Below are 15,004 nucleotides of genomic sequence, written 5' to 3'. Positions count from 1 at the left end.
GTAGCTCGGTGGTTAGCACTGCTGCCTCAGTGCTAGGGACCCAGATTTGATTCCAGCCTTGGGTGACTGTCTGTGTGGAGTTTGCATGTTCTACCCATGTCTGAGTGGGTTTCCTCCGGGTGCTCCGGTTTCCTCCCACAATCCAAAGGTGTGCAGGTTAGGTGAATTGGCCATGCTAAATTGCCCACAGTGTAGGTTATTAATCGGGGTAAATATAGGTTAGGGGAATGTGTCTGGGTGGGTTGCTCTTCAGAGGGCCGGTGTGGACTTGTTCGGCCAAAGGGCCTGTTCCCTCGCTGTACAGATTCTAATTCTTATTCTAAACTATTTAGAACTGAGATGAGGAGAAATCACTTCATCCAGAGAGTGGGGAGACTGTGCAATCACCATAGAAAGCAGTTCAGCACAAAATATTGTATGATTTAAGAAGGAATTGGATATAGCTAATGGATGAAAGGATCTGGGGAAAAGGAGGAACAAGCTATCGATTTGGGTGATCAGTCCATGCTTATAAATGAATGGTAGAGCCGGTTCAAGGGTTAAATGGCCTACTTGTTTTTTTATGTTGTCAACGTTCATTCATTAGGATGCACTAATTCATATGTTTTGTTCTGTTTTCAGAGATTTAAGTTCCAATCACTTGAGTTCTTTCCCAACAGCTGGGCTAACAGGTCTCAATCAACTTAAACTTTCTGGGAATGCTGGCCTGAAGGAGCTACTGATACCAGAGGACCTCTCTAGGCTGAGGTTTGTTAAACTGTGGCTTAAGGCAATCGAGAGTTAAAAACGGGTGATAACTATGCTGCAGTTATATAGATCTATCGTTAAACAACAATGAGTACTGCATTCAGTTTAGGGTGCTGCAGCTCAGGAAACAAATGTTTGGCTTTAAAGTAGGTGAAATTTAGATTCAGCAGAATGATATTAGGACTTCGAGGTTTAAATGATGAGGACAATAGTATGGTCTTGTTTTTTTTTTCCTAGCGTATATAAAATTAGAGATGTTTGAAGTATTTACATTCATCCTTTTTAACAGCATGGTAGAATGGCCTGCATCTGTGCCATATCTGACATGCATAAATAATATGCTGGAGTAGGTGGAGAGAAACTATGCTGCCTGGCAGATGTCAAGATTAGCGGAGCATTATGTTAAAATTAGAGCTGAATTGCTCAAAGGTGAGTCAGGAAAGTTTAGGTGAAAATTTATGCAAAAGCCAGGTCAGTTGAAAATGTAAAGTTGAGATTGGTAGCATTTTATTAGCTAAGGCAATTAATAGATGTGGAACCAAGGCAAGTAAATTGAGTGAAAATGCGTGGTTAGCACTGCTGCCTTTCAGCGCGAGAGACCCCAGTTTGATTCCAACCTCTGGCGACTGTCTGTGTGGAGTTTGCACATTCTCCCTGTGTCTGTGTGGGTTTCCTCTGGGTGCTCCCGTTTCCTCCCACAGTCCAAAGATGTGCAGGTTAGGTGTATTGGTCATGCTAAATTGCTCATAGTGTGTCGGTTAGGTGCACTAGTTAGGGGTAAATGTAGAGTAATGGGGAATGGGCTTGAGTGGGATACTCTTCAGAAAGTCAGTGTGGACTTGTTGGGCCAAAGGGCCTGTTTCCACACTGTTGGGAGTCCAATCTATTCTAGAGCCATTATCCAATTTGCATGGTGGAGCAGAGTTGCAGAGATTAATCCTGTTCCTGTGACCCTATGTTTATGTTGAGTTTTTAATGCTGACCTTAACTTTATTCTGTTTGTGTAGGCCTGAGAACAGTAGTGGTTTAAATAAAAGTTCAATTTTTTTTCTTCTCTGCTATGACCGTTGCACCAGATTTTATATTGGTATAACTTCCTATACTTGTAATTTTTCAAAAACAAGTTAGGGGTAATTTATGTTGCCATGAAGTAATTGTGCATGAGTGACTACATTCCAGTGTGACTTTTGGTTTTGGCGGGAGTACTTGTGATTTAAGATGATATGAAGTTTTCAGAGGGCAAATCACAAATGCGGACTGACAATAGTCATAAAGGGAACCAAATTAATCTTTCATGAAGGGTATAATTTTTTTTCAGATATTTTATCAGAATTAGCTATTCAAGCACACATTGTACCATAATTTAAAAGGGAATTAAGCATTTGAAAAATAATATGAAAGGTATAGGCAAATAGAACTAAAGTTGTTGAAGACCTCGCACCAACACAGCAAACCAAATATGCTCTAATCCATAATTATATGTTAACTTGTGCTACTTTTTAAAACTACCTGAATAGTTGCCAAGTGGTATTGGCAAATGCCTGGGAATTGGTTACTTGCTAACTTGTGGCCAATGGTTTTGTTACCAATTTCCTTTTGTCTCCCATTTCTGCATAGCTCTTGTAGTATATCATGTGTGAAGTATAAAGTATGCAATAGTTCAGTTAACATTATTGTCTATGCCCGAGTTAACCTGAAATCTTTCATGTGCTTTATTGCAATGGTTTGTCTGTTTTTAAAAGAAAGTTTGAATATCAAACTGCTTGTCTCCATATAGCTTGCATTGCAAAATTGAATGCCTAATTGCAAGATCAGAGCAACATAATATCTTTATTAATTTGTTCCTGGTAGATTAATGCATTCACACTAACAGACATTTGTCTTGCATTGTACCCCTGTCAAAGCTAAAAGTCACATGAATGACTATCAACTTTGTGTTTCTTTAAAACAGCACATAACTCAATCGCTAAGTATCACTGACCCATACCATTCCTCTCTGCCATTTTTAGAGTGTAGAAACTTACCTATAATTCTTATAGAATGTCATAGCAACCAACTTATCTACCATAAGCGCAATTTAGAAGAGTAAGACATTTTGTGTGTAAACTGAGAGTAATAGTTGGATACTTTATCATTGGATTCTTCCCAGTGCACGATTTTTGCATCCAATACTACAATTTAATAGTTAATGTTATTGAAACATACACATGTTTAATTTGAAAAAAGGTTTTATTGCCTTAACTCCTTATAGGACGTTGATGGTACCATATGCCTATCAGTGCTGTGCATTTAGTAGCTGTGAAACCTATCAAGCTGTAAAACCTGAAGGCATCAAAAATCAGGAAGCAAATATTCCACCATCAGAAAAGAAGACTGGTAAGTGCCATTCACAAGTTGCTAAACATTGACACAGGCTGTGTTTAGATGGCAAATTGCCAGTTTCAGGTGGTCAACAACCACAAGACCATACAAAGGAATTTGATTTGCTCATTCCATAAGCACTGCTAAGTAGCAAAACAAGGCTATTGACTAGTAAAGGATGTGAAGCAGACTACTTAACCTTCCTATTGAGAGGATTGCTGATTTTAGAGGGTTTTTGTTTTGAAGCAGATACAGTAAATTCCCCAGTATCTGACTCGCATCCAGAATGGGGCTGCCAATTATGGCTAGGACTATTCAACAAGGTTTAATCAAAGGGGCAGGGAGAGAGAGAAAGAAAGAGAGAAGTGATGACACCATCAGTTCCCAGCACAATTGCCGGTTGCATGAAAATTCTGGATAACAGAGTACTGGATGATGGGGACTTTACTGTATAAAGAAAATTACCCCAACTTACTTAATAGACTTATTAAATAGACATTTTAACTCTGATTATGCAACTTCTTACATGCTTTCACTGGTTGTGTATTTTTTTAAAATATTATGTTTGTTACACTGAGAATAGATGGTGTTAATTTGTATCTTTCCTGCTTTGAGGTTGTTGTAAGCTGTTCAGTCTTGTGACCTGGCTAAAATTTATCTAAGTTTTGTGGCTGAATCGAATTTTCCTGACCATATAATATTAGGACTTCAGATAATCACATTTTGAAATGCAACGTATGAATAAATGGAGACATGACATTTAGTAAATGTAGTATTCTTGGGATAAATAAGTAACTTTGGGCATATAATTCCCAACGTGCTGTAACATCAAGTTTCTTCTACCACCTGTCTATGTCTTAGAAATCAATTAGTCAGCTGTATCAAACCAGGACGATCAAAGGTAAATTAGACAGTGTGCGATTGACCTTCACCTCCCAATTGATGGCTGCCTCTCTTTGATATCCCTGAATATTGACTGCTCTGTATCATCAGGAGACCCTACCTTGTTAAGCTATCAATAAAGTTAAACACCTCATCTGAATCTGCATATTCTGACACAGGAGTTAGGTTATGATCAAGTCTAGATTCTCCATCACCTTTCAGATTTGTACATAATTGATATTAAATTGAATGCACTGTAAAATATATGCACGTTTAGATATCTTAATTGTGTCAAGACAGCAGCAGACCCACAATAGCAAATCACTGATAAAACCATTGAAAATCCAGACTAACTCATTGCCATCTCTCTTTGTTTCTAAATCTTATCCAATCAAAAAAATATAAAATCCATATATACAGTATTCAGAGTTCTCTCAAATGCTGCTCTTAAAACCCTTAAGATCCCAATAAATGGATCTGGTGCTTTATCCCCAGCATAGATACAATTTCCACAATCAAAACAAGGCCTATAGATTTGTGATTTCCCTAGAAACCTTTTCTTCAACTCCTTTTCCAACCCTTTGAGATTGACGTTTTCAAGGGACAGTTAAAATTCAATGTGGGAATTTGCAGTTTTAAACCAACTGGTCAGGAACCAACTAGAAGAAAGATATCTAAGCTTTATAAAGCTTGAATAAAAGCTGAAATTGCTGGAGAAACACCAAGTCTGGTAGCATCAGCGGAGAGAGAAACAGTTAACATTTTAAGTCCAATGATCTTTCCAAAAGTGTTTGTTGTTCTAGCTTGTCATCCTGAAAAAAAAAACAATTTATCCTTAAGTTGTGTTTCCTATTAGCTATGGAAAATCAGAGTATTGTTACGACACAGGGTTAAACCCTCCTGCTTAATTTAAAACCAGCAACACACAAATTGTTCCCATGCAGCAATCTGTAAACATCTGAGTGGCCAAGAACTATTTAAAGTAAAAATTAACAACTTTATTTCTTAAAGTTTAACAGAGAATAATTGACTAAACACTATTTATAATTTCTTCCTCTAACCTATCTTTTACCTTGCCTTTTAAAATACTAGTCCGATAAAACTCCCAATTAAGATTTACAAAACCGCACTTCTTATCTCAAAACCACGCAGCTTTCGTGCTTCTATTTGGATCTTCCTGTGTCGTTGCCGTCTTCTTAGGAATTTCTGCATCACAGGTTACTGATTGAAAAAATACTTTTGAGAGGTATTTTTCAAGCAGTCTGTTTACATGCTGGGCTTGGCAGTTCTCCTCTCAACTGTTCAATACCCCCCCCGGTCTTTTGCTTCCCAAAGCATCAAATTGTGTTATTGGCTTTTAAGATTGTCAATGTACTGAATTCGAATTGAGTTGGAGTTTGATATTTTTCAGGGTATAATTTAACCAAATTTGAATTTGTGTTTTTGTCTCCTACCAACTCAGCGTATGCGGTTTGTTCTGAATCAAATGTTACTTTGTAAATTCTCCAGCACTCTGTGTATTTGCTCAGTCTTTCACTCTCTTAAGAGTATCATAATATACTCAGTAAGTACATTGTCTTGAGTGATAGAATCCTAAAGGATTATACAGTTACAAACCTAAACTCACAATGTACAAAGTTACCTCTATAGCATAAAAATGATATTTAGCTAACTTTCATTGCTTCTCTTCTAAAACATCAATTATAACAAAGCTAATTTAGAGCACAGCTGATTTTCTTTTCTTCCTTCCCACAATAGATCCCTTGTAGTCTTCCTTTATTGATAACATCAGGTTTTCATAAGGATTTAACAGGTTTGGAGGGTGTGAGCTTCCTCAACCTTGAAGGTTCAAAGTTCTCACTGTTTAACCTTCTGAAATCATGTGCATTTCCTGTTCAGGTTAGGCTAATCAGTCATGTGATATGAAGGTACTAAAATCTATTATGTTAATGACTTCATTTGGATTGCATGATAATAAGTAAACTAAGCTCAACATGACTACCTAGTAATCCTACATTCCTGATGAAGGGCTTTTGCCTGAAACATCGCTTCTCCTGCTCCTCGGATGCTGCCTGAACTGCTGCGCTTTTCCAGCACCACACTCTCGACTCTACCTACTAGATCTACAACATTCATCCAATAGGTTCCCCATTATCCACCTTACCTGTTACTTCCTTCAAAAAGCTCACAAAACCCATATTGACTCTGCCTGATCACACTGATTTTTTTTTAGATAAGTATTCTACTATACAATGTACTGTAGCAGTTTCCCAATGATAGGTGTTTGGTTAACTGACACACAGATTCCTGCTTTTTGTCTGTTATTTGAATAATGCTGATAAATTAGCTATTTTCTGATGTGCTGGGACCCTTCTTTTAAAAATTCGTTAGATTCTAGATTACAAGCAGTGCCTCTACCATCTCTCTTTAGCCACTTCTTTTAAAGCCTTTGGCTGCATGCAGTCTTGACTTATCAAACCTGTGATCAAATAGTCTCCCGAGTACCTTTTCCCTGGTAATGATGACGTACAAACATTTGAACATATGACTGAGGACCAGAAGTTGGCTGTTCAACCCTTCGAGGCTACTCTTGCTGTTTTAATAAGATTGTGACTAATCTGTAATACATATTTCCACCTACCAGTGATGATCTTTCAGTATCTTGTTACCCTCTATCCACTTTGCCTTAAACTATTTAGATATTCTGCTTCAGCTCCTTTTTAGGAAGCATTCCAAAGACTCATGTGCATCTAAGAGAAAGAAAATCACCTCATCTTTGATTGAAAATACTGTGTCACATGTTTAATATAGTGACCACTAGCTCTAGATTCTCCCATTTGAGGAAACCTTCTCTTCACATCTATCTTGTCAAGACCTCTCAGAATCTTACGTCTCAATCAAATCATCTCTTACGCTACCAAACACCAACACGTAAAGACCTTGCCTGTCCAACCTTTCTTCTTATGACAACCCACCTATTCCAGGTTTTCGTCTGGAAAACCTTGTCTGACCTGTTTCTACACTGGTCCTTAAACGAGTGATTAGTACTGAACACAGTACACTAAATATGGTCTGAAGTATAACTGAAGCATAACTTCCCAACTTTCACATCATATACCCCTCACAGTAAAGGATAACATTCTATTATCTTTCCTGATTATTTGCATACTAGCCTTTTGTGAGTCATGCAAAAGGATCGAGGTGTTCTAAAGCATCTCAGACCTCTGCATTTTCCCACCATTTATTTAAAAGTGCTTATTTATGCTTCCTGCTAAAATGAACATGTTCACATTTGCCTACATTATATTTCATTTGCTAGTTCTTTGCCAACTCATTTAACCAACCTTATTACCCTTTTGTAGCCTCCTTACATACTCTTCATCCCATCTTACATTCCTGCCTATTTTTATATCATCATCAAATTTGGCAACCATCCTCTGGCACACCATTCATTATGTCTTCACAAGATGAAAAAATATCCTATTAGTTAACTAACTTTCTATCCATTGCCAGTACGTTGCCTGTTACTCCATAAGCTTGTACTTTCATAATAACCTGCAATGCTTTTAAGTGCTTTTTGGAAATCCAAGTATAGTACCATTTCCCCTTATTCACAGCAAAGGTAACCTCAAAGAATTCCAATAAATTGCTGAAAGATTTCCCCTTCGTAAAACCTTGACATGTCTCTTAATTTCCTTGCTATAACTTCTTTAATAGCAACTTGTAACATCTTTGATAGATGTTAAACTAACTGGCCTGTAGTTATCTGTTTTCACACAAATCAAAATATCTAATTACTCGTCACTCAATTACCAAACCTTTTCCATTTGCTGTTAAATGTTCAGTCCTGGGTGACTGGCAATCATGAACTACTATAATTGTAGATATTGGTGGCACATGTCAGCATAAGCTGCAAGGTGGGGAAAATGACATCACACTAGCATGCTCAATCCTGCAAAAACGGATTGCACGTTTGCACTTAGTCTTTATGCAAATATTTATGGTGTTGAAATGGAAAATCATCAAACTTTTCTTGTCTTTTCTTCAGGTCAAAGTGTAGATGATGAGATTAAAAATGAAGAAGACAAGATCCCGTCCACAGTGCACTGTACCCCATCTCCAGGTACTGTTTACAAAATTCTATATTCAACTTGCTTTGCATGCTGTCTTAGTGGATACTTAAAGTCACTTAAATGCTATTTTTCCTCTGAAGCTGATTTGTTTCTTAGGTGACCTTTCTGGTCTGAACTGAAATAGTTGAAGGTGTCATGTGCTATAAGGAGGATTTTTTTTTGAAGGAGCTGTTTGGAAATGGAACTCTCAATTAGGAAAGATACTGAGCAGTAATCCAACACGCTTTCATTTGCTTGTCTCCAGAGATCAGCTGGAGTAATTATCTTACCACATTTGAGAGTTGTATACTGTTTACAATACAACACATTTGCTGTCACATGCTAATAGTCACTTAATTAATTCAGTCAAATGCAACAAAGACTGAAGTTAGTTGTACTTCATTTCTGTGTTTGTTCAGTTTAGCTAAATCTAAGTAGTAGCATTTGAGGTCCCCAGCAAATGTGGCAAAAACAATTCTCTTCACTTGAAGTTGAGAAAGCACTGAAATCCTCCAGAATAGTTCATGTATCCAAGAAGGAACATTTATTGTCCACCTAGAAGTATTTACCTGAGGACAGTCAACCCTATTGAGTTTTTTTAAAAATTGCTTACTGTGCTCACTCTCCCTTTTGTACAGCTTTAGTGAAACATATGAGAAAGAAGCTGCAGTACCTTATAGAGGTTTACAAAATTATGAGGGGCATGGATAGGTAAATAGACAAAGTCTTTTCCCTGGGGTCAGGGAGTCTAGAACTAGAGGGCATAGGTTTAGGGTGAGAGAGGAAAGATATGAAAGAGACCTAAGGGGCAACCTTTTCACACACAGGGTGGCACGTGTGTATGGAATGAGCTGCCAGAGGAAGTGGTGGAGGATGGTACCATTTGGATGGGTATATGAATAGGAAGGGTTTTGAGGGATATGGGCCTGGTGCTGGCAGGTGGGACTAGATTGGGTTGGGATATCTGGTCGGCATGGACAGGTTGGACTGAAGGGTCTGTTTCCATGCTGTACATCTCTACGACTCTTAAGTAGACCAGTTGACCCTAAGAGAGTCTGCTCTACCATTCAATAAAAACATAGCTGATGTATTTGTGTTTTAAATTTCACTTTTTCATCTACTCCAATAATCCTTGATTCCACTGCTTAGCAAGAAAATCCACCTTTTTTAAAAGGAATTAGCTACAGTGATGGGGGAATTATTAGTAGTAAAGGTGAAGTCAGCATATTCCTACCAGACCATAGGGCTGCATTCTTTTTAGAGAGAGATGACTGGTGGTGGTTTAACCTGAGGGTCAGCAAACCTCAGGCAAGGAGAGAGAGTGAGAAGGTGAATCCTTTATGGTAACCTCAGCTGATGCAGGGATTGAACCCATGCTGCTCGCATCACTTTGCGTCAAAACAGCTATTCAGCCAACTGAGCTAACTGATCTCCTGCATAAATAGTAATCTTCCTAGAATTTCAGATTCCGGAGAAGTCCCAGAGTACTAGAAAACTAACATTTTTGTTCAAAAAGGGCAAAAAATAAAAAAGCAGCTAACATAAGCCAATTAGCTTAATATCTGTCATTGGCAAAGTGCTAGAGTCGATTATAAAGAAAGCAATAGCAAAGCATTTAGAAATGCATCAGATAATTAAACAGAGTCAACATGGCTTCATGACAGGGAAGACATGCCTGGCAAATCTGAGAATTCTTTGAGTAAGTAACAAATAGGCTAAATAAAGAGAAATGAGTAAATTTAATATGTTTGAATTTCCAAAATAAGTTATCACACATAAGGCTACTTAACAAGATCAGCATCCATGGACTGCAGCAGTTCAAGGAGACAGATGACCTCCACATCCCATAAGTGAATTTTTTTAAAAGGCCGTGGTGTTGGGACTAGTATATTAGTGTGAATGGAAGGTTAGCTCACTAATTGAAGTTAAAAATCACACCACACCAGGTTATAGTCCAACAGGTTTATTTGGAAGCACTAGCTTTCAGAGTGCTGCTCCTTCGTCAGATAGCTGACAGCTAGTGCTTCCAAATAAGCCTGCTGTACTGTCACCTGGTGTTGTGTGATTTTTAACTTTGTCCACCCCAGTCCAACACTGGCTCCTCCATATCATAACTAATTAAAGACAAAGTTGGTATAAAGGGGGTATTTTCAGAATGACAACCTGTAACTAATAAAGTGCCATAGTGATCGGTACTGGGGCAACAATCATTTACAATATATATTTAGGACCTGAGTGGCAAAAGTAAATGAACTACCACCACATTTGCAGGTGACACAAAAATTAGAAAGCAACTGCTGAGGATGACCCAAAGACTATAGAGGGATAGTGATGGGTAACTGAGTGGATAAGAACTTGGCTATGTAATATAATGTAGGAAAATGTGAGGTCATGCACTGTGTCAGGAAGAATACAAAGGCTGAATATTGTTTGAATCAGTGAAGACTTCAGAATGTTGTAGCAGAGATTTGGGGGTCCTCGTGCTTGAATCACAAGGCAGGCATCCTGGGTTAGCAGGTAATTGGAAAGAAAACTGGCCTTTAGGAGAATAGGTTATAAAATTAGTGAGTCAACGAGTGTGGTGCTGGAAAAGCACAGCCGGTCAGGCAGCATCAGAGGAGCAGGAGAATCGATGTTTCGAACATAAGCTCTTCTTCATTCCTGATGAGTTTTTGCTTGAAACGTTGATTCTCCTGCTCCTCGGATGCTGCCTGACCGGCTGTGCTTTTCCAGCACCACACTCTCGACTCTGATCTCCGTCATCTGCAATCTCACTTTTTCTCCCTATAAAATTAGTGAGGTCCTGCTTGCGTTATAAAAGCCACTAGTCAGATCACAGCTGGAATACTGTGAACAGCTCTGCTTCCCTTACCTAAGGGTAAGAGGTTTCCCATTTTAAACAGCTGAGGAATTTTTGAGGGTTGTCCATTTTGTCGGTGTTGAGGTTAGTTTGTTAAGCATTATCAAGGTTGAGATAGACATTTTTAATGCAATAGGGTTAAGACTGGAAGTTGGAGTTGAGAATAATCAGATCAGCTGCAATCTCTTTGAATGATGGAGCAGACCTGGTGCTGTTCTATCTTATGGTCTTTTAGTTCTTAAAAGTATTCAGCGAATCTGCTCCATCAGCTGCATTGACCTCTCTCACTGGATCTCTCTTTGCCTCTCTCTTTCTGTCTGTCTTGTTTAAAAAAAATGGACTTGTTATTAAGGTTTTCAGTTTTACCTTTCCCAATATTTATTCATGCATTCGGAGGTATTTTTTAAAAGGTCCTCCATGATTGTGTAATTGTCACTAAAAACTGCATAAGAATAGTGATTGCTGCTGCCACATGAACAGCTATTTTAAAAATGTATAGAATGCATGATGATGGGCAAGGGGCAACCATCATAATAATCCATGTGATTTTGTGTGTCAATGTCTGTTGTCAGGCACTTCAGTAAACCATCAGGAAATCCTTTTTTTAAAAAATATATAATTATTGCACACTTAGCAGAGAAGACAATAGAATCTAAGTAGACTAAGATCAGAATGCAGCATGATAACAAATAGAAAGTAATGAAAGGTTGTTGAAAGAGTAATTACCTGCTTGAAGCGCATGCTTTTTGATGGGTAACCAGCAGTAAGATCAAAAAATGAACAGATTGTCCAAGCATCCTGTTGACTGTTGTAATTATTGGTATTCCGTGGAGCCAAGTAATCATACTTTCCTTCATATCATGTGAACATGAAAGAACGAACATTGTAGTTTCAAGATGGAATAAATATGCTAGTGCATCAGAATTTAGAAACTTGGGGGTTTTTTTCTGAAAGTTGTGGTTCTACTTGAATGTATGTCAACAAACCCACTTCCACAAACCTAGCATCCTTTGGTAATGAGTTTAATTTTTATCTCCACCAGGTGCATTCAAACCATGTCAACATTTGTTGGGAAGCTGGATGATTCGCCTGACTGTATGGTTCATCTTTCTAGTGGCACTAATTTTCAATATAATTGTTGTCGTAACAACATTTGCATCACGTGCGCCATTGTCTTCTGCAAAGCTGTTTGTGGGTCTAATTGCAACAGCCAATCTCTTAATGGGAATGTATACTGGTACCCTGACTATTCTAGATTCAATTTCTTGGGGAAAGTTTGCTCGATATGGTGCCTGGTGGGAGACAGGAAGTGGCTGCAAAGTTGCTGGATTCCTCGCCATGTTCTCTTCCGAAGCATCAATTTTCTTCCTTACCCTGGCATCTTTTGAACGGACTCTGACTACACGTGACTTAATCAAAAAAGGGAAAAGCCATCGTTTGATACACTTTCAGATAGCTGCTGCCTTTGCTGTCTTGGTTGCTGCAGTGATAGCTTGCCTTCCGTGGTTTCATATTGGAGAATTTTCAGCATCTCCGCTCTGTCTGCCCTTCCCCACTGGTGAGTCTCCTTCCCTGGGTTATACAGTAACTCTGGTGTTGCTAAACTCAATAGCCTTCCTGATAATGGCAGTTGTCTACACAAAGCTCTACTGCAACTTGGAAAAAGAGGATCTTGCAGAAAGTTCTCAGTCAAGTATGATTAAGCATGTTGCCTGGTTAATTTTCACCAACTGCATTTTCTTCTGTCCTGTTGCTTTTTTCTCATTTGCACCTCTTATCAGTGCAATTTCCATCAGCCCTGAAATAATGAAGTCCGTAACACTAATCTTCTTTCCATTGCCTGCTTGTCTGAACTCTGTCCTGTATGTTTTCTTCAATCCACGATTCAGAGAAGACTGGAATATGTTGAAATGGCGCCCAAAACAAAAAGACAAATCTATTGCAGTTACAGTGAATGCTCAAAGCAACTGTGTGTCACCGGAATTCTTCTATGACTGCGGAGTGTATACCCACCTACAGGGTAATCTCACTGTATGTGACTGTTGTGAATCATTGTTATTGACAAAACCTTCAACATGCAAACACTTAGTGAAGTCACATAGCTGCCCAGCCTTGGCTGTGGTGCCTTGCCAGCGGCCCAACGGCTACTGGTCAGACTGTGGGACTCAGTCTGCTCATTCTGAATATGCTGACGAGGGAGACTCCTTTGTTTCCGATAGTTCCGACCAAGTACAGGCCTGTGGGAGAGCCTGCTTCTATCAAAGTCGGGGATTTCCTTTGGTTCACTATGCGTATAATATTCCAAGGATCAAAGACTAATTTCAGAAGACTTAATGCCAGGAAGGTACATGTATGAACATTTAGAAACAATCTAACTTTTTCTTGTGTGAACTTTTATTCTGGGAAGCACTTTTTCTTCAATCTGACAGTTGTCAAAAGAAAAGGGAATCACGTTCAGTCAGTTTTATTTTGAGCCATCTGTTCTTACAAAAAGAGAATCGCCCAAACTGATTAATTTTATGTGTGCCTGTGTGTTTGGTATATAACAATGGTGTTTATAAACTTATTGACAAGAAAGATTTATTTTTAAAATAGCTACTATTTTTATGGTGCATTCTGTCTCATAGTCATGCAATTTTGCTGTGTTTTTGTCCTTTAAAGTAGCTGTTGGCTTATATTTACAGTTGTGTCTCTTAACGGAAAATTCACTGCCAGATTGTATTGCTGTTTCTTCACATGTTCCCTGCTGAGTAACTTAACACTTGCCTGCATTGAAGAATAAACAGAAGCTCCACTCAGTTAGCGTAAACAAATGTGAATACCATACTTTGGATTCATCACTTGTAGTTCCTCAGGAGGTTAGAAGATGCCAAAAATTATTTCCAAACTGAAATTTCAGGAATGGGTTGTAGATACTGTGCATATGACACATTTTCAAATTTGTATTGTAAATTATTGGATGAAAATATAAAGGGGTATTCTTTTATGTACTCATTTTAAGTAATGGTAACTACCTCTTAAATAAAGTTGGACCACCAGTAGCTGTTTACCCGATTGTGGTCTACATACAGTACATGGTTTTAACAATTCTTGTCTTGTAAATACTTTTGGATGTACATTATCACCATGTTATAAAAATAAAGCAGAATCTTTGTAAATCAATATTAAAATGTAACTTTTTGTAGTTTTTACAATGTGGAATGGATTATTAATATTGTAATTTTAAACCAAGCTATTCACAAGTAAAAGTTTAAAACCTCTCCAGCCTTCAATTTTGTGGAGTTTGTCATCACAAATCTCAAAAATAATTTTCAGAAATTAAAATCTCATTCTTAGTACCTCCATGCAGTAAATAACACAAAATTAGTGAAAATGAAGCACTGCTTTAACAAAAGCTACATATTATCCAAGCAACACCAGTGTCTGCAATGACAAAATCGAACGGAATTTCCTGCAAGACTGATTATATTGGTGGCTGGCAAAATTCAGAAATTGGAATGTGGTCAGAGCAGTTTTTTCTAACACTTTATTTTACTACTGATTATAACTATCCCAGGATGGTGCTCATATCAGGAAAGGCATTAAGATGGTGGTAAGTTTGACCAACCCCACTGTTGCACCAGTGGTGCAGTGTGTACTGTTTGAGACAGCCCTCTATAATCATAGCTTATTGGAAAGGGTGGGGATTCAAGAACAAAAGGAATGTTAATTACTGGACAAGAAGCAAAGGGCTTCAATAAATGGAAGCTTGAATTAGAAAAAAATTAGATATAATGTACTGAAGAAATCAGTGGTGTGTCCAATTATGTTTTCAAAATTTATAGATGACTTGGTTTTGGGAAGCACATTCAATAAATTTGCTGATTGTCCAAAGTTGGAGGCTATGGAAAATAGTGAAATGGAGTGTTGTTTAAAAAAACTTGAGATGACTGTGGCTGTGACAGATATGCTTTTTTTCCCCTAAACTTAATTAAATTATATAAGTATGAAAAGGCAGAGAAACCTAAGGGTCAAGTGTATTTCCTCTAGATGTGTTGTAGAC

At 38.0% G+C, this 15,004-nt stretch overlaps 1 protein-coding gene across 1 annotated transcript in view; it reads left to right on the top strand.

Moving 5' to 3' along the window:
* The window catches only part of lgr4 (leucine-rich repeat containing G protein-coupled receptor 4), a 132,065-nt gene extending 117,843 nt beyond the window's left edge, over positions 1 to 14,222 (top strand). Inside the window, exons 14-17 of the mRNA XM_072592700.1 lie at positions 622 to 747; positions 2,999 to 3,123; positions 8,039 to 8,113; positions 12,005 to 14,222. Coding sequence (XP_072448801.1) covers positions 622 to 747; positions 2,999 to 3,123; positions 8,039 to 8,113; positions 12,005 to 13,281 — 1,603 coding nt within the window. The 3' untranslated portion in view covers positions 13,282 to 14,222. The remainder of the gene's footprint in view (positions 1 to 621; positions 748 to 2,998; positions 3,124 to 8,038; positions 8,114 to 12,004) is intronic.
* Positions 14,223 to 15,004: the final 782 nt, after the last annotated feature.

This window comes from Chiloscyllium punctatum, chromosome 22 (genome assembly GCF_047496795.1).
Source record: "Chiloscyllium punctatum isolate Juve2018m chromosome 22, sChiPun1.3, whole genome shotgun sequence".
Lineage (NCBI taxonomy): Eukaryota > Metazoa > Chordata > Chondrichthyes > Orectolobiformes > Hemiscylliidae > Chiloscyllium > Chiloscyllium punctatum.
This window is presented reverse-complemented; position numbering and strand designations above follow the sequence as displayed.